This window comes from Rhinolophus hipposideros, assembly GCF_964194185.1.
Source record: "Rhinolophus hipposideros genome assembly, chromosome: 15".
Classification (NCBI taxonomy): domain Eukaryota; kingdom Metazoa; phylum Chordata; class Mammalia; order Chiroptera; family Rhinolophidae; genus Rhinolophus; species Rhinolophus hipposideros.
Window position 1 is genome coordinate 22,209,112 of NC_138061.1, and position 27,205 is coordinate 22,236,316.

Sequence of the window (27,205 nt, forward strand, 5' to 3'; positions counted from 1 at the left end):
CTGAGTGGAGACTGTCTGTGGAGGGATGAGGGTGGGGCAGGGAGGAGGAGGTGGTTGCACTGGTCCAGGAGAGCAGGACAATGGTGGCTTAGACCTTGGTGACAGCAGTGGAGATGGCGAGAAGTGGGTGGATTGGGTTTCTATTTTGAAAGTAGAGCAACGGATCGTTTGCTTTGACCCAAACAAACATCACTGCATGGACACAAAGGTTTGGCTTTGGGGAAATGTGTGTAATCCACAAACAGCCCACCATTACCCATCCTTCTTGTCTTGGTTCCAAAGACCAGCAGATCTCCTTGTTCTCCTCCTGTCCTGAGGTAGACACTGCCAGCAAAGGGCTTCCACAGCAGACTTCTGCTGACATACCCCAACCCCAGGAAGTATAAAAATGCTGGAACCCAGACATTTTTGTACCTTGAAACCAGCATCTTTAAACCTTGACCACTGGCCAGTCTGCAAATGAAAGATGTCCCAAGATGCCCCAGGAGAAACTGGCCCTGCCCTTTAACCTAGAGAGAGGCCCCAACCCCAGCTCCCTGGCGCCAGCCAGACCAAGGTCAGATCATCAACAACCCTGTCCTTCCCTGCTGACTGGAGGAGGGTTCTGGAAGGGCCAGCAGGGCCAGGCTGAGACCCTGTCTGGCAAGTTTTCAGAGAGAAGAAATCAAGGGAGCCCCTGAAAGGAGGGAAGGAGGAGGTTTTCATTACAGCAGTACCTTCTTCCTTCAAAAAATGTTGTTCATCAGTGGCAGTATGCCATTCCCTACTGTTTCCCCCAACTCAGTCCTGGCCTTCACTGGCCAGTGAGTCTGGGGCCTTGCTAAGGAGCCCATAGTAGAGTTTGTGGGCAGCTGTGGCTGACCTCAGGCCCCCTCACAAACAGCCTGGAGAGATGCGGACACTACAGTGAGCTGATGAGAAAGGGTTAAACTGGAGACTGGACCCCTCCCTGTCCTGGGTTCCTCTGCCCGCATCAGCTGGCTGCTGGTCTAGTGCCAAGCTACCCGCAGCTCAAAGCAGAGGGCAGTGGACCAGCTGGGGGAGTTAAGTATTCCAAATTTGCTCAGAATTTGAAAAGCATTTTGTGAACTATTGATGACAGATAAATAATGAGCAGAAGGTCTGTGTCTCCTATAGAAGCAGTGGGTGAGTGTACCTGGGCTGGAAACATCTACTCTCCCACTATTGAATCAGATCACTGAATGGCAGGGAAATGAGACTGACTTTTCACTTTGAAGATGACAAAACTGAAGGCCAGTGGGGGTGTAGGGGAGGGGACTTGCCCTAAGTCACACAGCTACTTAGCAGGGGGGCTGGGACCAGAATCCAAGATTTCAATGATGCAGGATGAGAAGCTGGCCATGCTCTCCCACCTGTCCCGTGCCAGTGTGGAAGGGTTCTCAGGTGTCTAGCCAGGGAGCGTACGAAGCTGAGTGTCCTTTCAGTCAATGACCTCGTGATCTTCGACGCCTGCGCAAACTGCCCTTCTCCTACCTGGGAGACCTTTGCCCACTGACCGAAGTCCTACCACCGAGTTCAGAGTGAAGCTCTCCTCCACAACATATCTCAAGACTCCCCACCCACCATGACTGTCCCCTTTGAGCACCCAGTCTCTGTTCCTTGGTACTTAATCTCACGTGCATCAGAGAACCTGCCTGGGCTTAAAATGGGGGTGGTGTTCCCAAGGGGGTGGTGTCCCCTATATCTCTGGAGTTCAAGACTGAGCCCTCTCATGCTCTTTATCCTGAACATCAGCACCTGACAAGCGCTAGCCGTACAAGAACGGAGTCAAATGCTCCAGATACTTGCTAATTGGTCCGGTGATACACTCCAGTCTTCATGGACAAGGAGGCCCTGACCTGAGGCTAAGTGGAAGGTTCGTGCCAAGACCCCAGTCACCTTGTGGGCCTCAGATGGCCCTTAACCAGTGATGGGATGGTAAATAAACATTGAACAACCAGTTCTGTGGTGCTGGTGGTGGGGAACTGCCCTGATTTGTAGTGTTTGCCGATTACAATGACGTCAACACTCCCACCATGACCAATTTCAAGCCACTGATGTGATGTCACTGACCAGAGTTGGGAAGAGACGCACAGTAGCACTGCTATTTACCATGATAGTAAATCATGGTAATAAACAGTACATACCATTTCCTACAGCGCGTGAAATTCCTGAAAATTTAATCATCAGCTCTTATGAGCTCTGAGTTGGCCGTCCTAGGAGAAATGGGCCTCCCTGTTCTTCAGAAGAGCAGGTCCCCAGAGCCCTCATTCTGAGGGGAGGGGACCCCCTCCCTGGTAACCTTGCTATGAAGTGTGGGTGGGTGATAGTGCATGTTCTTGTGGGCCCTCTGGTGGCCACAAAACCTGAAGCAAATGAGAAGACCTCCCTCCAGTCGCACTCAGAGGTATACACACCCAGCTCTGCAGGGCAGGAGCCCAATCACAGAGTAGGGCGGGAAGAGGACCCGACGAGGAGGACACCCAGGCTCTAGTCCCTAGATTCCCGTTTCCCCACCCGGGATCTTAGACCCATTGCTAGCTTCTTGAAGCCCAGTTTTCTCATTTGTAAAGTGGGAGTAACTTACCATCTGTGCTGCCCATTATCTGAGGCCCTGGAGAGGATGAAAATCAGAAAGGGCTGTGTGAGCAGGAGTTTCCACACCAACGGGAGTTACAGAAGATAGGCTGTGGAGGCAAGTTTGGTGTTGTCATTTACAGACCAAATGTTCACGGGCAACTTACTTGGCCTTCTTAAACCTCAGGTTTTTCATCTGTAACATGGGTGACTCAAGTGTACATAGAAATAGTACCACCAACCTCAGTGTTGCTGAGCATCAAACATGGACCTATGTTATGTCCAGTGCCTCAATACTGGCTTTATTATCATTGCCCAGATCCAGATCCACAAAATAAGTCCTTCTCTAAGGGTTTTAAACGAACCTCCCAAAGGCCACCAGCTTGGTGAGGAGGAGGAGCGGGTGTGTCCAAACAGGTCCCTCGCAAGGACAGCACCTCCAGGAACCTGCTCGTGTAGCTGTAGATGGCCCTGCCTGCTGCCTGCTCCTTCCCTCCAGAGCCAGGGCAGGCTTGCAGCCAGGGAGTAGGAGGACATCTCAGAGAGAAACTTCGCCGTTCCCACACTGAGGGTATTTTGTAACATTTTCCAGTAGGACTGGGTTTCTTGAGACTTCTTGCTGAGATGTGCAATGGAAGGTTAAACGGTGGTGAGGAACAGGTTTATACAAAGTGAGGAGCAACTGCAGATCAAACAAAAATCCTCTTCTCCCCTTCACAAGCCACCAAAGCTCTTTTTATCTCCACAGAGGAAGAGCAAAATACTCTTGCAAGGAAAAGATACAAACGTTAACTCCTGAAAATTTTACAGTGTTTCCAAGGGTTATCTGCAGCAGATACCACTTGTCCCACGTGGGAGACCATTTCAGCACTGAGGGGCTTTGGTAGGGGAAGCCAGGCTGGCTGTGGGGGCCTTCGGAGGCTTATGACAAGGCAAGGGAGAAAGGGGAGAAAGCAGCTTCTGAGGAAACGGGCCACACCTTTCATGCTACTCCCCTGCTCAACACACCTTTCTCTGGTTCCCTCTCCCCTTTGAAAACAAAAGTTCATCTGACACCAATATTAAAACTGTCATGCCAACTAGCTGATTGCATGAGCTTTGGAATTAACCGATGTGGGTTCCAATCCTGGCTCTACCACTTAATTAGCTGCATGATCGTGGACAAGTTAGTTAACTCTGAATACCTCAACCCCATTAATAAAGCAGGAATAATTAGTTCATACCTCAAAGGGCTGTTTTGAAGCTGACATGAAAAAATGCAGGTAAGATGCTTACACAAGAGCCAGCACTGTATAAACAGTCAATAAATGAAACAATAAAGACAAATTATTTTTATTACCAGCTTACCTCTCCAGCTTCACCTCGTCATTTCCCAGAATGCAGTTATCTAGGATTAAATTGCTCACAGCTTTAGACATGACACCCACTCTCCTGCTTTTTTGTGCTTTTCAGTACCTGGCACATAGTAGGCATTCAATAATCTACAGAATAAACATCTACCTAGAATTCCTTTTACACCTTTCTTCACCTGGCAAGCTCAGTTGAGACGTCTGTTATAGGAAGGCTGCCCTGAATCCCCAGGTGGGCTACATTCTCTTGCAGTGTGCTGTGCACACACGCTTTGTGCTACTCACCACATACTATGAAACGGTCTGCTACTAAAACTGTTACATGCCTTTCTTCCTCTCTAGACCAATAGCTCTTCTAAAGAGGAGCAAGGTCTAAGGCATATTTGCATTTCCAATGCCTAGTACATGGTAGGTGCTCGATAGAGGCTCAGCTCTTAAGTAAGGCCAGTCACTTGCCCCCAGCTGGAAACCCGAATCCCAAACAACTCCCAGGACCCACTACCCTTTGCAGCAGGGCCAAGTCAGCCTAACCTAATTTCCTTCTCCGGAGTCAAACTCTGTTTTTGACTCCCCCCTCCCTCCCCACGCTGAAAACTGAGGAAACTGGAGAATGAGGAGTTTCTTGAAATTCTTGTTCACCAAAGCTACTCTGGTTCATGCTTCAGGGCACTAGTACTGTCTCCACTTGAACTTAGTCACCTGGGGCAACAGACTGCGAAATAAGGAACTCAGTGACCCAGGAGTCTGGGGCACAGTGAGGGGCCGTGCAGACCTGGGAATCAAGTGTACTGCACAGCCTCTGGCACGCAGCCCGTGTGAGTTGTACCACGTTTTTGTGCCACTCAGACATTAAAGAAGGCAGGAATGATGTACTCCCCGTTCTTCCCTGTGGTTTTAGAATAGAACTGTGTCTGGGTGCTAATGTGACTCCACTGGGGTTAAGGAGCCCAACAGTTTTGAAGAAATTAGTCAGCAACCGTCTCACTAGTCACTCAAGGGCTGGGACAATGGCTGGAACAGTGTTGTCTGGCCCAGCGTCGAAGATGGGAGCGGGGATATGTCTGGCTTACCCTGGATTCTTGGAAACAATAGAGCTGATTGCAGGGTAAACCCAGAGGCTAGGTAAGACAATCTGCCTACCAGTGACCCCATTACTGAGTGCTCCACCTGGAGAGGCAGGAACCCCTCCCAGAGGGTTCCACATCATCTTGCTTTGCCTACCTGCAGGCCGCCCAAAAAGAAGTCTTCCTGGCTAGAGGTGAAGGCTGCCACTTCCCTTCAAGCTGGGACTTACATCTGACTCAAAGTTCTGAGGACAGTCTTAAGCAGAATAAAATGACAGTAAGTCTTAGGAAAGGATCACTGTCCCACCAGGGCAGACGCTGGCACACCAGTGGCTCCCCTGCAGCTTAAATATCAGTTCTGAGGTCCCTGCCTGGTATGCAAGACCTCCGACGACCTCCCATGACTCTCCAATTGTCTCTGAATCTGTACCGCTCACTTCATCTCAATCTGCCTCATATTGACTATTTCACACAGGTATGTTTTTTTGTCTTCCTGTAAGTACAATTTAACTTCTGGAGGGCAGGGGACTTGCCTTATGTATTTCTTGCGCGTTCTCCTTAGCCTCCAACACAGTGCTGGGCATCAAGTAGGAGACTCCCTGATACATATTTTACATGTTAAATCCAAGGCCAAGCACCCATCCACACTGCTATCAAATCAAGAAGAGATTTCACAGTACTTGCTTGCTTTCGAATGTCATGTCTTAGCTTAGAGGTTTCTGACAAAACTTGATTTTGCTTTTTGGGGTCTGATTTTAACCTGTTTGTGGGACTTTTCAAAGTATTCAAATGTAAGACACTCTTGGCAGAGAGGGTTTCAGGGAACTTCTTCAGCGAAGGGTGTGGCCTCAGGAGCAGCATTCCGGGGCCTGCCCTTGGTTCTGAGGTTTCTGCTCGGCCCAAGAACCTGCCCTCCACTGCTGTGTGACTTATCTCAGCCTCTATGAGAAGGGAAAAGCGCTTGCAGTTAGGAATCTTGAGGTGGGACTCCCTGAAGTCTGAGGTAGAGGAAAAAGGAACAAAGTACCTCAAGAAAAAAAAGCACAGTAGCATTTTTGGGATCCATTTTATTTGGGCTTCTCACAGTGGTTAGACCCACTCTGTCTTCAGAACAATCACAGCACAGGAAACGCATCACCGAGACTGCCCAGAAAAGTCTGACCAGCTGAATCTTATTGCTTAAAATACACATATTCACAATAACTGACAAATGGTGATGTGCCTCACATAGGAATGTGTTAGCATTTGCAAATCTTCCGACTGTAGCACCAAACCCTCAACCAACCCCTTCCTTCTCTTTCACCTGGAAAACCAGACTCAGTCAAACCCCCCTGACCCCCTAAGCAGTCCTTCAACTATCCACTGCCATGCGTCTCCTTGTAGGGCGGCCTCCTGCAACAGGGCCCACTGTGGCCACTGGAATAAAACCAGCTCCACCGCTTCCATTCCTCTTGTGCCTTTAAAGTAGGACACTGCAGTGAACCCAACAGTTAACGCTCAGACCAGTTCCCCACTCTAACTGGGGAAGGAAACTTGAGAGGGCCAGAATTCTCCATTTGATCAGTTAACTCTAGAAGGGTTCATTTTGGTAAAACTTGATCTTGGAGACACTTCAGTGAGTTGTTTGGGATTTTTTTTTTTTTTTTTTTTTTTGATGGTGGAAGGAAAGGCTTCTGAGGGCTGCTGAGGCACTCCCGCCCGCTCTTGCCACACACCAGCTTGCTTGCATACACGGCCTCATTCAGCAGAGGGAGGTAAGCCCTGTGGTGTCTGCCAAACCCTCCTGGCAATTCTGGGCACAGCCGACATCTGGGCTCCAGCTAGTCCAAGCTTGTCACTGAAGATCCAATTAAGCTTCTGTCTGAAGTTCCACCTTCGTCTTCTGTCCCAAGTGGTTGTGGACACCCCCTGGGGGCTGATACTCAGGGCCAGGAGCAGCCGTGGGAAGCAGACAGGTTCAGAGCACATTTCCATTTACAGGGAACAGAACCAGGCCTCCAAGTGTCCACAGAGCAATGTGCAAATTGCAGTGATGGGCAGAGTAAAACCTCTACCTCGAGCACAGCATCGCTGGCAGACACGGGACTGCTGTTGAAATGCTGCTGAATACACCCGAGTACACAGTCAGACATTTGTTCAGTAAACAGTAAATGCATAAAATAAATTACCTTGAGAGGGCCATATTTGCTCCAAATGTGTGGTTAATGTGAGCAGAATGGCTGCCATTCAAAGTATATTCACAGGAAAACAGGGTTGGGGGCTCACACGCAACGGAGAGACACACACACAGGTTATCTAAAAAGTCACTGCATACGGACTTAGCTTTGTTCGACATGGATTTTGGTTTTGTGGACTCCAAACACACTCGTTCACCTCGCATCCTTGGATTTGTCTATTTTTGTATACATATACATTTTTTTCCTTTCTTACCATAACGTCAATACCTAGTCTGAATATCATCGTTCAAGAGTGGGGGAAGAACCAGACTCTTCATATGAACAGGGCTGGGCAGGGAATGTTTTCTTTCTCCACGCAGATGATTCCTATCAAAGCTCAACTGGTAATCTGAAGCCAAACTACAGTAAGACAGGTCCTGTGGTCCTTCTGAGCGGCTGCCTGCACCCCCCTCCCCACACCACCTAGACTCGTTCCATAGGCTACAGCAATTAGTTACCCCACTCACGGGGAGGGAGGGCATGGGGGGCAGGGAAAGGGCATGAAACCACAGATAACCAAGGCATTTTTTCCAAGTGGTCAGTTTAAAAACAGAAAAGGAAAAAAAAAAATCACAAAAAAACACCTTATTCAGAATCAAGAGAAAAGGCTGTGGGCGAGCTAGGCTGTGGGGCTATCCACCCTCAGGACCCACAGCCGCATTTGTTCAGAGAACAGTGAGATGCCAAGGCCCACCGACTGTGTGCTTGGGGTGGGGAGGGCCCTGGTCACCTGTGTGCACAGACAAAAGGGCAGAGATGCAGACAGCTGCACCTCGCCCACCACCATGGCTCAGGGCCTCCTGCGCACCCACAGAAGTGCCAGAGGTAGCCCTCACCCACGCCGGTGCACAAGACACCTCCTTTTGCCTCAACTGCGGCCAGGCTCTTTGAAGGCCAACTTGGGAAAGAGCCACAAACTTCCCTTTTCCAGAACAGAATTCTTGCCTGCTCACTGGTAGGGTTCTTGTTTTTAGCTTGCTGTTGTTTTTATTTTTTTATTTTTTAAGAAAAAACAAAGAGAAGAAGACAGCAGAATCTTCTGTACGTGAACCAGTCTGCAACCGGGTAGAACCTGCCGGGCAGGGCCCATCGAGGACGCACCATGACGCATCAATCCCGTCACCGGGAATTTGAGAGCACAACAAGCCCCCACCAACTACCACACAGCTGCCCGTCAGCTTTCATCCTCCCACAGAATGAGCCCAATCCTGGTGGCAAGGGGTGGCGACAACCCGTGGGTCGCTGCGGGCTTCCTGCTTCACCCATGACTGAGACCTGCCACCTCTCCAAGACTGAGACACAGAAGGTTCTTATGCTACCACCAAAAATGCATTCCGTCACCAAGAGTCACCCCAGGGCACAGTCTCAGCCCCCTTCTTTGGGGGCTCCTAAAACACATCTCTCCAACCCAAGCTGATAGTGAGATGTGACTTGAAAAGGAGGGAAAGGGGACGAGGGTGGGGTGTGAGGAATGAGTCACAGAACCGACTTCTCAGCCCTCCACAGCACGGTGCTTCTGTGGGGGAAGAGGCATCCATACCCCAAACTGTACCTGGAGATACAGGAAAATGCAGGAGCAGAGGGGAGGGAAAAAAATAAAAAGAACAAGGAAAAAGAACCAAGTGGCTACACCACTTTCTGTGAAAGTCACTTAATGCTTCTCTCGTGGCTCCCCCTACCCTGGTGGCTTTGCCAAGTTCCCGGGTACAGGCAGGGCCTGCTCTAGCTGGGGGAGCTGCTGCTCTGGGAGTTTGGGGAGTCCTGCTCATTGATGGTGTTCAGCAGCAGGCACGCGGGTGGCCGCGGCAGGTGGGGGTGCCCAGGCTCTCGGGGCTGCTCCTCGGAGGGCTGGCAGAGCCCTTCCTCCTCGTCGCCAGGGGGCCGCACGTGGCAGCTGTCACAGAAGTCCAGGGGCCCATCCAGAGCGTCGTCGATGAGCGTGTTGAACTCTTTGAGGTCGTCGTCGTGGTGGCCCCGGTTGCACACACACACTTCAATGCCCGAGTCGCCCGTGAAGCGGCGATGTCTGCCCGGCGTCTTGTCCTTACTGCCCGGCTCGCAGCTGTAATCTTTCAGCAGCTCCTCCTTACATTCGGAATCCTTGTCCAGGAAGGCCCCAGGGGCCAGCTCCCCCAGGCCGGCCACAGAGCCGCTGGGCTCCATTCCAGGGACTTTGGTGGCTGCTGGGTTGGCTGGCATGTCGGAGGGCTCAGGGTCAGCAATGATGCTTGGAGGTCTCGTGCTGCTTCTGCTGGGCCCAGACAAGGGGCTGCTCTGTGCCCCCTGGGAACCCCTGGTAGGATCGGTGCCTGGGGGGCTGCCACCCGCAGGGCCACACTGTGCAGGCAGCTGCTGCTGCTGTAGCTGGAAGGCACTGTATGGTGGGGGAGGAGTTGGAGGTCGGTTCACCACTTCCTCATAAGGAGGTAGTAAATAGTTTGGCAAAAACCCTAAAATGGGGAGGTAGGGAGGAGAAATTACTGCACTGGCAATTGTCCTAGGACAGACTGTAAAGCTCACAGTAAACATATGTCTCTTCTCAACCCCAGCATACCCACCGAGGGACAGCTATGGCTCTTGGTTGTGGGCAGGGCAGAGGGTTGTGGGAATAACCTAATCTAGCTTCTGGAAACCTGAGAGCCCTTAAAGCTGCTTCACAGGCAAAGATTTCTGCCTGTCTGGTCTGGAGTGAAGGCAGAGGGTTAGGCAAATGTAGTGGATGGCCAAGAGACATTTCTGCCTGGAATGGACCAGTTTCACATGCACGCACGTCTCATGTTGCATTGTTAGACTGTGTCCTCCATCTACGTCCCTTGGGTCTCAGGGTAAAGGGACCCTAACTTAAGACTCTCTGACCACTTTTTTCTTCCCCCCAACCCTCAGGTGTACACCACGAAGGGGCCCTTTTTCTGGGAGGTTAGAAATCTGTGTTGTGTCTCACTCTAGAGTGGGTGGTGGTGGTCTGGAAAGACAAACCAAACCTCATCCTGACTCAGACCAAGAGCGAGTGGGTTACCAGCGAAGGGTGAGATGAGGGGCCTGTCATCCAAGACTCATCAAGAACATGCCAGGTAAGTTATCTTCTGACTGTGCTACATGCCTTGTAGCATTCATTCATGATCTAATTATAATGTAACAATAATTGCTAGCATTTATTGAGCACTTACTATATGCCAGGTACTGTGCTAAGCACTTATCCCTTCCAGATGTGGAATTCCACATTTGTGGCCACTATTATCTGTGCAACCCCCTGCAGGATGGCTTTGGGACAGCTGCACAGCTGGGCCTCCACTGACATTTGAGAGATCATGTGTAAGGAGGCACAGGGAAGTCAGGTGAGTGCCCTTCCGTAAGGCACCAAGTTTCTTGGTTCTCAGGAAGGGCCAATGTCACTCCTCACACCTGTCTCAGTTATGGCAGCCTCTGCTCAGCATATCACATGGCAAAATGGGAGGATTTCAGACTACTGAATTCTAAATCTCAATTCACTCACTTCATACACTATCCAACCACCTGCCTAAAAAAATTTGCTAGAAGAGTGGAGACCCGGTCAGAACCCAGCCAGTGTGGAGGTGGAATGGCCCAGCGGCTTCAAGGAGTCGCGTCCACAGCACTGGCTCCTGTGCTAAAGGTGAGCTCCCGCTTCTTCCCAGGCTTTTGAGATCCTGCTCTGTGCTGCCTGCTGGCCACAGGGGCCTTGGCTGCCGATGCACACGGTCTGTGCATCCTAGCTCCTGAGGGTGGGGTTGGGTGGCTTTTGGGGTACGTACTGAAATAAAATGGCAGCGCTGAGTAATTGTGGGCTTCCCGATAGGCGATCAGGTTGATTTCATGTTGCCGCTGCTGGGCCTGAAGGCGGTGCTTGGCTCGTCGGTGATGGCAGACGCAGCAGCAGCTCAGGATGATGATGATGGTCCATACCAGCCAGAACCCTGGGGGTGGGGAGGCGACACAAAGGCGGACACACAGTGAACAGCAGCCAGGAAGGGCAGTTCTCAGAACATGGGGGGGGGTCCCTGGCAGTGCCCACCTGATCAAAGCTGGCCTCGCCAAGTGAGTTCACGTTTAGAACCTGCGTTCAATTTTCATAAATGTTGGTGCCAGAGTGAAAGACACATGGGAAGGAAGAGGGCACGAATGTAACACTGACAGTAAAGGAGGTCACTCACTTGGGGTGCCTGCTCGCAGGGACCTTGGCGGGGAGGGAAGAGTGCCAAGGCATGTCTCCAGCACCATTGGTTCCCTCGTATGTTAGGTTTGCTGGGTATTAAGCTTGCCCCCCTTTTAGGGCAGCATACTTTTCCTCTCTTAAGAGATCTCTGAGGAAATGTTCAGCCTCTCTCAGTGCCCACCTTTTGCCCAGCCTGCTCAAGCCTATACGGACAACTCAGTCTCCCTTCCTGCTGCTGACACCAGGCTGTTCACCAAAAGCAAAGAGCCCCTCAAAATCCCCACAACTCAGCAGATTAGCAACTGCCAGAGGCCTCGGAGGAGCTGCCTGATAAAGGAATTTTTAGGGTTCTCCTGATATCACCAAAAAGAACAGGCAGGGGATTTTCTCTACCATGTATGTCTCCAAATACAAGAGTCCCTAAAGTTAGAGGTGGAAAATTCTGGTCGCCTCAGGTCCGTTTCTTCCCTAGGGAGTGTAAATGACTTCCTCTGCTCCTGATATAATCCAGTACAATTCCATCTCCCACTGTCACAAACAATCCGCTCCCACCTCCTTTTGGTCTGCCCTTGCGTTAGACTCAGGGCCACCAGCAGCCTGCCCCTCTTCCTCTGTGCTTCAGAGAGAGGTAGAGGAACGGGGGAGAAGGCCCACGAGCCTTCTCTTCTCCAGGTGCATTATTTCTTCTCATTTCCCACTCGTTCTTGGCTCATTGCTCAGAGAATCTTGGCAAGGCCCAATACAAGATCCCCTCCCCAATCTTCAAATGTATGCAGGGAAGACTTCTAATTAATTTTAGTAATTAACGAGCAATTGTGCTTCAAAATATGTACATATATAGAGAAGGGTAAAATGGAAGGAAAAATACAAAACCAGGGACTTATCCTTAAGTAGTGGGATTATGAGAAATTTTAATTTTCTTTTCCCAATTATTTTCTTCTTTCAAATTATAAAACTGGAAACAAAGTAAGTTAAAACTTGAAACTATCTGATTATTTTTATTTTTGCTGGCTTTTACTTTCTAAATTAATATATTTCTGGATGAGTTTTTAAATTCCTCCGGGAATATATTCATACAATGAAATGATGTGAGTCATTAAAAAACAAAACAAAACAAAAATTCCTAGAATACTATTTGACATATAAAGATGTTCCTGATGTTAAGAGAAAAAAGCAGATTACAAAACAGTATAAAATCTGATCCCAATTTTTGCTTAAAAAAAAAGTATACATAAACATCTATTAGAATGAGCAGGAAGTTAATCATGAGGTTATTCCTGGATAACAGGACAGCAGATTTTTCTGGTACCAGCTCCCTTTTTTTTTTTTTTTTTGGCTTACCTACATTTCCTAATTTTTCTAAGACAAATATGTACTTCTTTGAAATAAAAAGAATATTTTTTAAATAAAAAAATTTAAGGAATAGTTTTAAGATGAGTTATTAAATGAGAATAGATTACATTATTGTTCATTTGTTCTCTAGTCCTGAATAACTTCAATTTTTTTCATTACAAATACTACACGTATTTTTTATCATCTACTTTGTAATTATAAATTTGTGTTTAGAATTTAAGTACTTCCACATGTATCTCTTGCCAGAATGAGTTAATATAATTTTTTAAAAAGACCTCTCTTCTCCCTACAAACAAAACTGTAAAGGAATAGAATCCTGACTCCCCCCTTCACCCCTTTCGCCCCCAGAACTCGATATTCTGAAAGATCCCCCTGACATTTAGGGTGTGGCCTCTGGCAACAGCACTTTCTGTCCCCCAGGGGTGTCCCCACTGTATCTCCCCACAAAGCCACAGAGTGAGACAGGATGGGGGTACAGCTGTCAGGCCCCAGCAGGCTGTGCAACACCTAGCTGCTTTCAGCACGCGTCAGTATTCAACAGAACTTTCTGCTGAGGCCTGAGAACAGGTGGAGGACAAAGGCCAGAGGGTGTTTTTTTTTTTTTCCATTTTTCCCACCAGCAGACAGAAAAACCCCATTCCTAACCAGAAAACACAAAGATAAGTTGAAGTTAAAAGTCTCCCTGTGCTCCTTCCCAGATTCCCTACTGACATTTGCTTAACTGAACTTAAATTTCTCTCCTGCTGCTGGCTGACTAGAGACTAGAAGATACTGTTCGAGGAGCCCTCCGAAAATGGTGTTGAGGCCAGAAAGGAGCTCTGAGAGTGAATTGACTACCTGCTGCCTTCCTATAGCATCTCCTCCAGCAGCTAAGATGGACCTAGTTAGCTCCCAGCCTCCTAGGGTGGGACTGCACTGGAGAGAGGCAGCACAAACAAACACAGTACATTCTGCTGAACAGCCTGACTCCAAATGTATTTCAGAGTCAAGTCGAAAAGATTCTGGGCTAGTCACTCTTTTATACCTACATTTCTCTTACTCCGGCATAATCTGATAATCCTTTATACTTCTGTGCTACTTTATAATTTAGAAAATATATTATCCTGTTATATAACCAACATCTATTTACTTCCCGAGTCATTTTTTTCAGCAGTTTCTCACCTAAAGTAAACCAATTTCTAACTTTTATGCCACAATATATATGATCTAAGGCAGTATTTCTCAGTTTTTATAACATGCTTTTTTTTAAAATCCAGAGTCCATAAGAAAATAACATTGGGTTTTCATGCGGACTAAATAATTGTGGTTCTCCCCTTTCTGGGCATGTGGGTAATAGGCTTGAACTTCCTGGCTCCCAGTCTCCTTACGCTTAGATGAGGCTTTGGGACTGGTTCTAACTAATGAATTGGGGTTGGAAGTGAAATATGTCACTTAGAGGCCAGAACATTTCTTGCTGATGTGAGACCCTCCACTAGTCTTCCTTCGGCCATGGCAATTGGGAACATTCCAGAGAGTGACTTCCGGGTCAGTCTGGCCCAGAGGATGATCAAGTGGGAACAAAGTTCCAATCCAACTTGCAATGGACATATAGTGTGAGCAAGAAATAAACCAGGATTTTGGACTTGTTTGTTATTGCAGCATAACCTTGCCTATCCTGACTGATGCAGTGAGTTTATAGGCTTTTCTGGACAACAGGATTTAAAAGATTCATCAAATTCTTAAGAGAATCTTTGATCCAGAAAAAAGCTGCAATCTATTGAACTAAAAGTATAATAGAAAAAGAGGGGTTTTTTTGGTTTTGTTCTGTTTTGAAGGAAAAATTAGGCAGGGCAGGAAACAGAAAGAAAAGAGACAACTGGATTATTTGTGTGGATCAAAACTGGGGGAAAACTAACTTGGGAACAGAATGGGTCTAGTGGCATAATGAGGTGTTAGTGTCGTTCCAGAAAAGACCCCTAGTGAGCTGGTTCCACTTAATGGAGTTGATGTGGGAAGGCAGAAGGCATTCTTGTCGGACCCTCAGAAAAGAGATTCTCTTGGGAGCCATTCTAGTCAAAGTGGTGTCCATCAGCTTTAAAAGGGGGAATACCCAGACTAGTCCCTATGGAGTTGTACAGACTTTTGATCTTTTTGCTAGTTTTCACGAACAAGGAAGAAGTTTAGAAAAGGAAAGCCTAATGAAAGAGACATACCAAGAAAGACATAAGCAGGCCCTCCTTCCCCAACACACATCTACCCAGAGATTACATTCTCCAATGACAACTTTGACAGTTGTGACCTCATGATGAATCTGTCATGCTAAGCAAAATGGAAAACATGTTTTAAAAAATAATTGCAGTCCAATGTAGGCACTGAGTCATGTACCCCAGAGTTCACTATAAACTTGGGAAAACACCACTCCCCATTTGGCAGGAAATTCCTCATTAGGAAGCCAAAGCATATTGTAAATTAGTTCTCCTTCTACAGCAAGGTGGGTGACCTCCTTGGCCTCTTATACCTCTCAGCAGGAGATCCTGCCACTGCCACTGTGGCCTGAATTTGGGAAATGAAGACTTCAGAGGACTTGCAACTTTATCTGAAAGACTGGGCAAGTTTCCTATAAGCATGACTAGAAGAGAGGGTAGGGGAAAAGGGGGAAGGGGGAGGGGGGAGGGGAGAACGGAGAGGGGAGGGGAATGAGGGGGAGAGAGGAGACAGGAAGGGGTGGAAGACAGGAGGGGGCAGAAGAGAGGGGGAGGGGGAAGGGGAAAGGGAGAGAGCCCAACCCAAATCCCAGATCACAAAACCATTTCCTTAACTTTGTGACCTTCGTCATTTTGTTTTTCTTTCCCTCATGTGTAAAATGGAGAGAATAATGCTCTCTACCTACTTGGTCATTGTGAGAAAAATTAGCTAATATATGCAGATTACTGAGAACCATGCTCTATGAACCATATATAGTAAGTTCTAAGAACCATATATAGTAAGTTCTCTAGCTTATTATTACTATTATTGTTGTTATAGTCATGGCCACAGGTGGGGAGGGTTTCCTTTAAATTTCCCTTTTATTCCATAAAAAAGCCAGAGTGAGAAACAAGTCCAAAGTCTGCTTCTAGGTTCTATTCTTGGCTCAATTCATTGGAAAACCAGCCCACCTGCTACTGATCAACCTTTGTCCAGAAGCCCAGATCACTAGGGAACTGGAGTCTCGCTGGGGCTTGGAAAGAGGCCCCAGCACCCCGCTGTCCACTCTGCTCAGGGTGGCCTACACCCTACATCCTTAAGAGCAGCTCAAACAAGGGTATCACAAGATAAACTAAAAAGAAAAAACATTAGTAGGTGAACAGCTGAGCAGTGTTGACTGGATTTGCTAATAATCTGTTTCATGTCATCTCAGGGAAATCCCACCATACAGAAACATTCCCCAGTCCCCCATTAAAGCCCAAACCAGAGAAAACTGCTGCCTGTGAAGTTCCACCAAAGTATCTCAAGAGCAGAACTTCCCAACTCTGACCTCTTCCTAGAAAATGGAGCTGGGTAAGTGAAAAGAGTGGCGAAGTCATTCTACCCTTCTCCATGTGTTTGAAATCCTATCCACCTTTTAAGGCTGGCTTCAAATACCACCTCTTCGATGCAGCCTGCCCTATTCCTGTCTAGCCAAAGCAAACTCTCCTTTTGAACATTCACAGCAGTTCCGGCACATACATTCCAATCTCTACTTTGCATTACTAATGGGGCGTCTTATCTCCTCTCTCTACTAAGAGATTCCCTTCTCGATGGCAAGAATTATGTCTTTCCAGTTTCCAACACAGAAGAGGCCAGGCCACCGCATCCAGTGGGAACTTGTTAGACTTGCAAATTCTCAGGTGTGCCTCAGACCTATTGAATCAAACAATCTGGGAGTAGGGCCCAGAAAACTGTTTTAATGAGCCGTCCAGGAAATTCAAATACTTGCCAAATTTCAAGAACCACTGGAATAGGCTCTGCTGAATGAATGAATAAATGATTAAATGATGAGTTGACGTACAAGTGCCATAAAAATGAATGGGATGATGATAATAGTACTTAATGACCAGGTTCAGGGTGGCTGGCTAGCTCAGTTGGTTAGAACACGGCGCTGGTAGCACCACGGTTGCTGGCTGGATCCCTGCATGGGCCACTGTGAGCCTCGTTAAAAAAATAAAAATAATGACCAGGCCTTTATGGCCTCAATCACAGCACTGGGAAAACAAGACCCTCACTTCCTGTCTGATGCAGGCCCAGTAATGACAACTGGCATAGGTTACAACAGACTGAAAAGACTTTGGAGAAAGGGTGCTGGCTGAATCTCAAGGTCTATATATGTTTGTATGTCTGTGTGAAGTGGGCCATGTGTGTGTGTTTTTGTGCGCATGTGCCAGTCCTCAGCTCACAGGAAAATCCAGCCTAGTCGAGGTAAAAGGGTTGGTGGAAATGGCATTTTTAAACCCGAGGCCTTTCCTGTAGGCAACTATGGTTAGAGGGACTTGGATGGAAACGCAGCCAAGGATTTCCTGGCTGAGATCTTTTCCTTCCAAAGGAACGAGACAAAAAGAATAACCCCAAACCCATTACTTTCACATTTCAGGCAAAGTTTAGAGGCAATTAGAGGGAACAGGGTTCAAAGCAACAAAAAGTGCAAATTTGATGAGACTGAAGGGGTTCATTCCAACGTCCCTCCTTTTCACATTGGGCAGAGGCCAGGACCCTCACGAGGAGGAAAACCAAAGCATTCTCAGAGGGGTGGGACACCCATTGGCACCTCCTGACCAAGAAGCCATTTCTGGGCACAGATGAGACAAAAGTTTTGCTCTTACAGTCTCTGCCCCGGCGTAACTTGGAAAGCATGAGCCAACTGTTACTACGGTGAGTCTTTTCTCTCGGTTCACACTCTGATCTGTTTGGCCTCCTCCTTTCCCCAACTGACCATTAACTGGAGAGATAATCAGCCCCTCGTGCAGCTCTTCCTCTGGCTTTAAGCCCTTGGGGTGAAGTAACTGGTTCCCAGACTGCCTCCCTGCCATCTGGGTCTCCCTATCCCAGTCACCCCACCGCCCTGCCCAGGCTTTGCTGACCCAATTCTGGTAGCTACTTACTGAGTCTGTTCTGCCAACCGCCCAGGAGGCTCTGTCAATCTGAGATGGGGCCATCAACTCCATCCCTTTCTGCAACTGATGCCGCCTGGGCCAGGACCCAGAAAAACAAACTGCAGCTCTGTGGCTTTTTGGCAGCCCAGCTTCAACTTTTGTTTTAACAAGGGGTGAGAGGGAGAATTTGAACCCTGTGGTTATCTGCATTTTAAAACATTTAAACACAGTCTGTCCACCTGCTTCGCACTTTGTGTTCTCTATGAAGTCCCTCAGCCCCACCCCTTCTAAAAAAGCAACAGCAATTCTGGGCCTTCTTCGTGGCTTCTTATGTGTATAGGGACTGAGCGGGACATCTGAGCCCTGTCTTCTCCTTGGGGGAGCAGTCTGCATTTGACTGTCACTGGGATTCCTCAGAAAGGTAGACGAGCTGGAGAGGATTCCCAAGTCCTCAAAAGGGAAGGACCAGGGTGAAAAGAGGTCCTATTTGTAAGAGCCACTCTCCCACTGGCTACAAGATCCGTTTGCATTTAGAGGGAGAGACTTCCCAGCCAAGAGCCTAATTTCCTTTCCATACCAGACAGTGGCCCTTCTAGTGGCTTTCTGACCATATTACTGATATGGGGCCAATGGGGAAACCAGAAAGGGGGAAAAGGGCAGGGGTGATGGTGGCAGTAAGGGCATGGTTTAACAAGCCCAATGCTTGTTTCCAAATGGAGGGAGTGAGGCAGGGCTTATAATTGTCTGGGGAAACAGTCTTATCTTTTCCCCCTGCAACAAAAGTGGTTGAGAACCACTACAATGCTGGTCACCTGGGCACTCTGTTCTACGGACTCTCCCAACCTCCCATTCTTTGTCCAGCATCCTACAGTGTCTTGTGTGAGTTCAAAAAGATCAGAGGACAAAGAGTATTAGGGAACTCTTCAAGTCTGGGTCACTCTCTGAAGTCTTAAATTAATTAATGTCTAACTTAATTAATAACCACCCTTGGGCGACTTTGGAAGGTGCAAGTGGTCCCAGCCTCAACCAAACCAGTGGCAAGACAGGGACTGTCTCCACAGGGCATTTAGCTGACAGTAACAGGTTAGGTGCGCTGGAGAAGCCTCCAGACACTTAAGTTTGAGAACTGGGGAAGAAACACAGGGGGCTTGCTCCTCTAGACTCCCTCTCTCCTGGAGGGCTCTTAGGCAGGGACCTATAAAAACATTATCCCTTTGAGAGGGACCCTCAGACAACAAACGCAGCTCCCTGATGCTCCATGAGGAATTCTGGAACCTTGTGATTCTTACAAGAAAACGGATTTACAGCCATCCACAGAGGCGAGCCCAGCACTCTCAGCCGCTGGGGTACTGCGACATCTCTTCACAATGGTGGCAAGCCTGGCATGGGGGCTGGCCCATGGAAAGATCTAAATGGTTGTCACTAGTCGGCACACCCTGGAGAGAGCATCAGAGAGAACCCCGGGCAGGAGTTCCTGCAGCAGACCTGACGGCCACAGCCCAGTAACAAGGCTCAGACCATATTCTCCAGTCCCCAGTCCACAGTGTCCAGAGCGCATCAGAGCACTCGTCCTCTCCAGAGGAACCACTTCTGGAACCCAGACACAGATTCTACTTGCCAACACTGCCCCCGAGAGAATGAGAAAAGGGCTGACCAGTCCGCCGTCAATGAGACGAGGCAGTAACCAGGACCCCGGGATTCCAAGGGACTCGCAGGCAAGGACTTACACCAGAGTTCATAGTAGTAGTTGCAGCACTGAGACTGTCCACAGCAGTGTCCTGTGTCACAGATGTAGCTTTGATTGTTGGTACCCACACAGGTTTCCTTATCCTAAAAAAAAAATTTTTTTTTAATCAAAAACCATTTTACCATATTATATTATAGCTCTTAAACAGCCCTTTTCTTCTCATCTCCCTCTCCCTGGCCATCTGCCCGTCCCCTACCAAAATGGTTTCTACCAGTGATTAGTCCATTAAGAAAAAAATATTAGAAAGAACCACACAACAGAAGATTTAAGGGGGGGAGAAGGGTTTGTTAAAAGGGGAAGAGGATTCAACACCCAAAACCGACTGGTAAAGAGCAGAGCTCTCCTGAGACAGGAAAGAGTTGCTTTGCTTTCTTTCTGTCCAAGCAGAAACACCTGATGTTCAGGTTTTAAACTCAGCAGGTAAGAAGGTGATGATTCTCCTGTGATTGGCAGTGTGTTTTAAATAAAACCGGCTTTTCTGTGAAAGTTCCAGGAATAATTAATGCAGTATGCATTCTAGGATTACCATCTATCCTCCCTTCAAAACACACGGTCTCCAAGGTTAGTGACAGTGTGATTCAAAAGAGGGCTAAAAAAACCCTGTTACTAAAATTCTTCACTTTGAAGAAAAGAGGCAACTTGCTCAAGTGACCTAGTCCAATTTCAATTTGCTAGGCCATTTTTTGCTTATCGAGTGATCTCTTAATCATCTTGACTGGATCTGGGAGTCATGCTGCTAAGTAACCACCCGAGCAGTTTGCCAAGTTGTAGTCACAGCACTGGTGGATGCGGATGGAGGGGAAAAGGGCTTTCTACAGTTCACGTTTAAGATATGAAATACCTCACCAGCCAACCCGAACTTCAGCCAAAATGTTCTTAGGACCACCGCGCATATGACGAGACCTCCAAGTCACCTGCTCTGGCTTTCAACATGTCTTTATTCTAAAGTAATAACACATGCATTTACTGGATACTGTCTTTGTGCCAAGGACCATGTTGGGTATGAGGAATACAGAGATAAATGAGACATTGTCCCTATCCTCAAGAAGCTCAGAGGTGAAAAGGGAAAAAACGCTGCTCAGCAAAGAAACTAAAACCACAGTATTGTATTTGCTGCTCCTCAGGCTGACCCTGCCCACAGCGCACATCCGGGCGGACGCCTGCCAATGGAAACTTAAGTCACATGGTCGGTTCCTCCTCTCTGGGCCTGGCTTTACTAGGCTGTCTACTTGGCCAAGGGTATAAACAAAGCATACAAGTGACTGTCTACAGGACTCAAGGCTGGGGAGCAACAACACAGGCAGCTGAAGCCACAGGGAGAGGACAGGACAAAGGGCACGGCTAAGAACCAGATCCCCGGCTCGGTGCAGGTTTTCACCACACATCCTCAGATGCTTCCTGGTCTTTAAGAGGCTTACATCCTGGTGCAAAGGGAAGGAGACATGGGAAAGGCATTTGGAAACTTACAATGAGGGTTGCACAATATTGCAAACAGAGCGTTTCCAATGTTTGCCTTCCTGCGTACGCCATATGCAAAATGGAAGCACCGAGCGGGTGGCTGTCCAGTGAGCTGTGTCCCATGAGGCCAGGCACACGCAGAAAAAGTGGATCTGTGCTGGCTTTTGCTGGAAAACACGCTCTCTGACTTCAGAGCAAAACCCTGCTTTCATAAGGACATCAGGAAGCTTCTCCTGTGTCTACCAAGTCTTGAAATGCCATTCTTCTGGCACTGGCTCACAGGCGCACATAGTTCAAAGTGTCCACATAGCTTCTAAAAGAGGCCGTGCTCCCTACACCCTGACATGTTAAAGAATCCAGTGACACTTCTGCCTCGGGAAAATGCACCAGATGAGATCCAGGATCTCCACACACAGAGGCCAACTGGTCCTATGTGAGGCGTGGAATAGAACACGTTTGAAATCTAAACAAGTGGCATCTTCATGACCTACTGGTGTCAGCTTTTCTCTTGGCTCTTCCACCCCTCAAGGCAGGAGGCCTGATAGGACCCCACTCTTTTTCCCAGAGAGAGCAGAACTGTAGTAGCATCATTTAATCCAGTATTCCTCAAACTTTTTTTTTTTTTTTTTTTTAAGGAGAACGCAGCGCACAGTGGCCCATGTGGGGATCGAACCCACAACTTTGGTGTTATCAGCACCACACTCTAACCAACTGAGCTAACCGGCCACCCCTCCCCAAACATTTTTAACCAGCATTATCTCATCCCGTGTTCTCCTCCTTCTGCCCCAGATAAGGGTCCCCAAGCTGCCTGCGATGGTCTTAGTTATGAGAACTGTCATTTCTGCTGCAGGAGGAAGGAAAAAGGCGGGCAGTTAAGGAAGGGCAGTGGGCTCATGGACCTTTAGCAGGGAAAAAATAAAGGAAGAGTAGAGGGTAGTGAGGTGTGAGTGTCATAGTGAACTACTCCAGAGAGACGTGCTGGTGTGAGGGAAAAAGGCAGGTGCTGGGGTTTGATCCCAGCTCTGGCACAATAGAAAAACAGGACTTTGGGCAAGTTACTCAATGGCACTATGACTAGTTACCATGTTCTCTAATGTCTCCTTCAACCCTAAGGCTTTATTATCCTACCCACCAGCCATCCCCTCTAACAGAGCAGCCTTGAGCCAACTCCAGAGGTCCTGAAATCTGGGTCCTCTCATTCAAAGTAACAGCAGCACAGAACAGCGGTGCGCAAATGCTGCTTGGTGTTCTTCTACCCTCCCCCGTGTGAGGGGCTTCACAGCGCTTTGCCCAGCGGACATAAAGACCTCCGCGATCTTCACGAGGCCCAAGGGCCACTGAAAGGCAGGAGTGATTAAGAGTCAGTCACATCTGGTTTATTAACTTACTAAGCCCACTACATTTATTAATTGTGTGAGCGTGGTATATCACTTAACTTCTCTGAGCTCTTAATATAGTATGATTTTGTGAGCCATTACGGCCAGCATGAAAGAGCACCCACACAGCACTTTGTGCTTAGAACTCTTTCAGAATAGCAAAGTTCACCGGCAATGTGGGCTGCTCCAGACACATGAAGAATAGAAAAAGAAACTGGTGAGAATGCAATGCAAAGCTCAAATATGGAAAATTCTCAGCGTACTTTACACATGTTGTGCTGCTTGGTCCAAATCTTGAGGAGTGAGGGGAACCAGACAATGACTTGCGCTCTCCCAAGGGGCAGGAGCTCTGTCTCCTTATCCTCTTCTCCGATCCCCAGTAGGAGCACGGTGCTTAGCGCATAAAGGTTTGCTTAATGAAACAATGCTATACAACCTCCATGAAGACAGGGCGAGCGGGGTGAACATACAGCTAACGTGTATTGAGCACTTACTATGTGCCAGGCACTGTCCTAAACGGTTTTCTTGTATTCCTCCATAAGTAACCCCCTATGAAATGGGTAGTATCAGAGAACTGAGGCCAAGAGAGGCCAAGTAACTTGCCTACGGTCACACAGCTAGCAGGTAGTGCGATCCAGTTTGTCTGACTCCAGAGCCTAAGTTTTCAACTATGATTCAGCTACAGCCTGATTGGTTGAAGTTATACTTCCTCAGTTGCTTTTTCCACTTCAGTTGCTTAAATAAATTCACTAAAAGACCCAAACCAAATAAAATCGACATTTCTTCTGATGGAAAAAGATAAGGAGCCTGCCCTGTGGAGCTCTGGGACTTTGGGAACAGGATCCTTCCTCTTCTATTTGGCAGTGCAGAGGGGCAACAACCTTGGGACTCCTGCCTTCTTTGCTCAAAAGGTCGTATTTTCACATACTGATTTTCTGACGAGCAGAATGGTGATTCATTTCGGCTCCAAGATATGGTCACCAAACAAAAAGCACAGGCACAAAGAAAGAGCAAGCAAGACCAACACTGAACTGGAATGAACAACATTTTTTTTTTTTTTAACACTGGAAAAGGATGAACAGTATGCCTTTTGCCCATGTGCAAAAAATTATCTCATCTCTTTGGTGGCAGCATAAACTGTGGGACTAACAACATTTTCCTTAAGAGTTTCCAGGTCTTATAGTTGCTATTCTTAGCTGAGCCACTGTAAAGGTCAATTTAATCAGCATAAGAACTTTCAAAGTGCTGGCATAAAAAGAGACACAGGGCAGCAAAGGCTGCACAGGGATGGTTTTAATTTGCCAATTTATGGGGCTGGAAAGCCCTGCTGGCAACTGGCAAAGGCATCTTCATGTCGTCAGGAAAGCACTGAGGTGTTCAAGTTTGAATGTGAAAAGTAGGAAAAAAGTAGGAAAATTGAAAATTGAAAATGCTCACAGGTTGCTAAAGCACAGCACGCTAACTACCTTGGCTGCTGGATATGAATGAAGGTGGAGCCCCACCTCTGGCTTTCCCTACAGGGAAAAGGAACAGTTTCTAATGGAAACGTTCAATTCCACAAATCAAATAAGAAGTATATATTGATTCCCCCTCCCCACACACCAGACCTTGTGTTCGTCGCTACAGCAATGAGCAAGAGATTCTAGGGAAGAGATCCTGCGTTTGGCAATACAGCTGGGTAGGTAACTTTAAAAATTTCTTTTGTGTCAAAACCCCCCAAAATACGGGCTATATAACAGTACTTTTTTTTTTAATTTTTCTTTTTTTTCCTTTTTATAACAATATCCTTTTAATTACAAATCTGAGCTTGCAAGAAAGCAAGCAAAAAATGTTGGGGAGAACTAGAAATGAGTGGTAAATGAGGTCAAGCCTTTCCAGTTGCCCTGGAAAAGGGCTGTTTATTGCTCTTGGACCCACCCTGAAGCAGGGAGTTGGAACTGAACACCAATATAAAGTGTGGATCCTCAAAGAGAGAACAGGTTAGACAAAAATTAGCCAATTGGCACACAGTTATGATAAGAAAGCTCTGAATTGAGAGCAAAAAAGTATCTCCTCTAATATTTGTAACCAAAGGCCTTTCCACAAGCTAACTTGAGATTTGAATTGTACTGCTACATGGTCTGAGAATCTCCAACCCAAAAATTTAACACACAAAGGCTGGCAATAACCCTGTGACATCTGGCAGAAGAAATGTAAAACTCGGAAGAGACCTAACCCTCAAGCAGGGTATGAAGGAGTCGCACAAATAAAGCTTTCTTGAAACGAACTCACAATACAAAATAAAGAATTTATGCAGAAATAATCCATCACAAAAACACTGGGGAAATTCAACTAATAACAGGATAAGACTTCCCAAAAGAACTTAAAATAATAGAATGACTAGATAAACTATACTACATAAGCATGTTTCAACTTATTAAAGCCAAAAAGAAAGAATTAAAATAATAAGAACATAACATACTGCAAAAAGAGACAGTGACCGAGAAGATTTAGGAAAAAACAAAATAAAACTTGTAGAAAAATAATTATTGAAATTAAAAACTCAACAGATAGATTACACAGAGATTAGACCAAGTTAAAGAGAGAATTAGTGAACTAGAAAACAGATCTGAGAAAATTACCCAGCAAAGGGCTTCTATCAATTAAGAGAAAACATGAAAATAAAAAAAGTGAAATAAATCTCAAGAAGGAAAGGAGAGAAAGGAAAAGAGGCGATACTTAAAGAGAACTGAAAAATTTCCAGAACTGATTGATTAAAGATACAAAATTTTCAGACACTAATAAACCCACACCTGAGCACATTATTTGAAACTGGAGAATAACAAAGACAAAAAGATTTTAAATACATTCTAGTGGGGAAGACTGAAAATTAACAAGTGAAATTAGAATTTGAAACAGTAATAAGCTTCATAAGAATAATAAAAGAGAAGAATAGGACAAAAGGATTTAGAAGGCTGGGTCAGCAAAGGCCTCTCTGAGATAGTGACATCTGAATAGAGCCTTGAATGATGGGAAGCCAGCTTAAGGCACCCTACCGGGAACTGTGTTCCAGGCAGAGGGACTGTCAAGTGCATACAAAGACACCAATGCGGGGGTGAGCTTAGTGTGCTCAAGGAAAAGAAAAAAAGGCTAACATGGCTGAGTACAGTGAATCTCTGGGAGAGTAACGTGAAAGGAAGCACTAAGATTTCAGAAACCAGACCTCAAATGCTTTGTACAACAGTTAAAATAATACCCAAAGTACCACGGTGTGCAAATTCATTATTGGCTATAATAGCTAGTTTCTCCTCAGCTGGTAGAGATTTGAATACAAGAATACTTTTGCAACAATCATATTTACTTTTTAACTTGACCCTCTCCCTTTTTCTTCTTTTTTCTCTTTCTTTCTCTATTTAATCAACTTTCCTTCCATTCTCGAGTCAGGAACAGCTTTTCAGAAAGTGGATCAAATACTAGCACTGTATAGCTACTGGAGCGGAGTTCTATCTGATTTTGATAATGTTCTGTAACGAAAGGATAAAGTCACAAACAAGACAGACCTGAAATGGCTAAATGAGAAAAGGCACCAAGCAATTTTAACTTAGAATCAGCTGTTTTTGTTCTATCCTAGACAGAATCTTCAAATTCTGAAGACAGCACTTCCAGATCCTCTGTTAGAAAAAAATGTGTAGGTGGTCATAAAAAAATATTCTTTAAAGTATTACGGATTTACCTGCATTTTTCAATAAGAAAGTTCAGCTCATTGTTTTCCCTAATGCTATTGGTTTTAAGGCTGTTTGAAAAGCTGAGGCAAATAAGTAAAACTGTTCAAAGGCACAGATTTTGAATTGGGTGGAAGGAGGTTACAAGAGAGTTGGGGGTGAAGGAAAGTAAGCTCTGGCGAGGAATGATTTGTTTCCTACGTGTCAGTCCAATCTCCCTTTCTTTGATGGTAAGGACTGCCACATGCTACTTTTGTCCCCTTCATAATATGTACTCGGTATGACAATTACATCCTTAAGCTTTACTAAAGTTAAAGGAGCTCAATTTCAATTTCATCCTTTCTGATAAGGGCAGGCCATTGCTAAGAACTTAACCAAGACTCTGCTTTGTGTGCTCTGGCATTATTAGGCATGAATTTGTATGCTGTTTGGTTGAGTTCAATAACTTTCCAAAAGGACAAACAGACTAGGCAGGTTCCCCTAACCAAGCTAGTAAATCTAATCTGATAAAATTCATCCTCAAACTGGATAGTACGCTTCACCCCTTAAGGCCTCCAGACTCCAGCTCCCTGGGCTCAAGAACACTGGTCTCCTAGCTTCTACTCGTGAAGTACGTTTAAGGATAAAGCCAAAGACTGGAGCTCCTGACTCACTTGAGAAAAGTCTAGAACCAATGGGGACAGCTGCTGCTTCAAGACTGGGCTGCAGGGTGTGCTGCTGAAGGGGAGTCTCAGGGATCCGTGCAGGGACAAGAGTCTGTTTACATCAACCTGTGGGGGGCCCCCTGGAACAATTCTGTCAGTCTTTTCCCAAAGAATTTGAAGGACAACACAATGAATCAGAACTAATCGGGGCATCTCACAAATAAGTGAATTAGTGCCAAAGTAGCAATGAACACACTTAGACAGCAAATGCAACAAAATTGAGATGTGTTTTGAGTGGACCCCAAATCACCTGGGTAATTGTTAAGAATGTAGATTAAGAAGCTGTGGGGACAGAGACGGAAGATTTACCTTTTAAAACACATTCCCCTGATTATGCTCAATATACTCAAGTTTGACAGCCAATGCCCGAGATTTTTAATAAATGTACAATACACACAGTTCCTA

General features: G+C 46.6%; 2 protein-coding genes across 5 annotated transcripts in view; both read right to left on the reverse strand.

Annotated features, from left to right (window-relative positions):
• BORCS7 (BLOC-1 related complex subunit 7) overlaps nucleotides 1-2,696 on the reverse strand; it is a 31,480-nt gene extending 28,784 nt beyond the window's left edge. Inside the window, exon 1 of the mRNA XM_081074267.1 lies at nucleotides 2,588-2,696. The gene's annotated coding sequence lies outside the window, so the exon portion shown is untranslated. The remainder of the gene's footprint in view (nucleotides 1-2,587) is intronic.
• A 3,349-nt stretch (nucleotides 2,697-6,045) lies between these two features.
• The window catches only part of WBP1L (WW domain binding protein 1 like), a 52,257-nt gene continuing 31,097 nt past the window's right edge, over nucleotides 6,046-27,205 (reverse strand). For all 4 annotated transcript variants that reach the window (XM_081074262.1, XM_081074265.1, XM_081074263.1 and 1 more), the window contains 3 exons: nucleotides 19,542-19,644; nucleotides 10,977-11,138; nucleotides 6,046-9,656 (listed from right to left, as the gene is read on the reverse strand). In XM_081074262.1, the coding sequence (XP_080930388.1) occupies nucleotides 8,929-9,656; nucleotides 10,977-11,138; nucleotides 19,542-19,644 (993 nt within the window). In that variant the 3' untranslated portion in view covers nucleotides 6,046-8,928. The remainder of the gene's footprint in view (nucleotides 9,657-10,976; nucleotides 11,139-19,541; nucleotides 19,645-27,205) is intronic.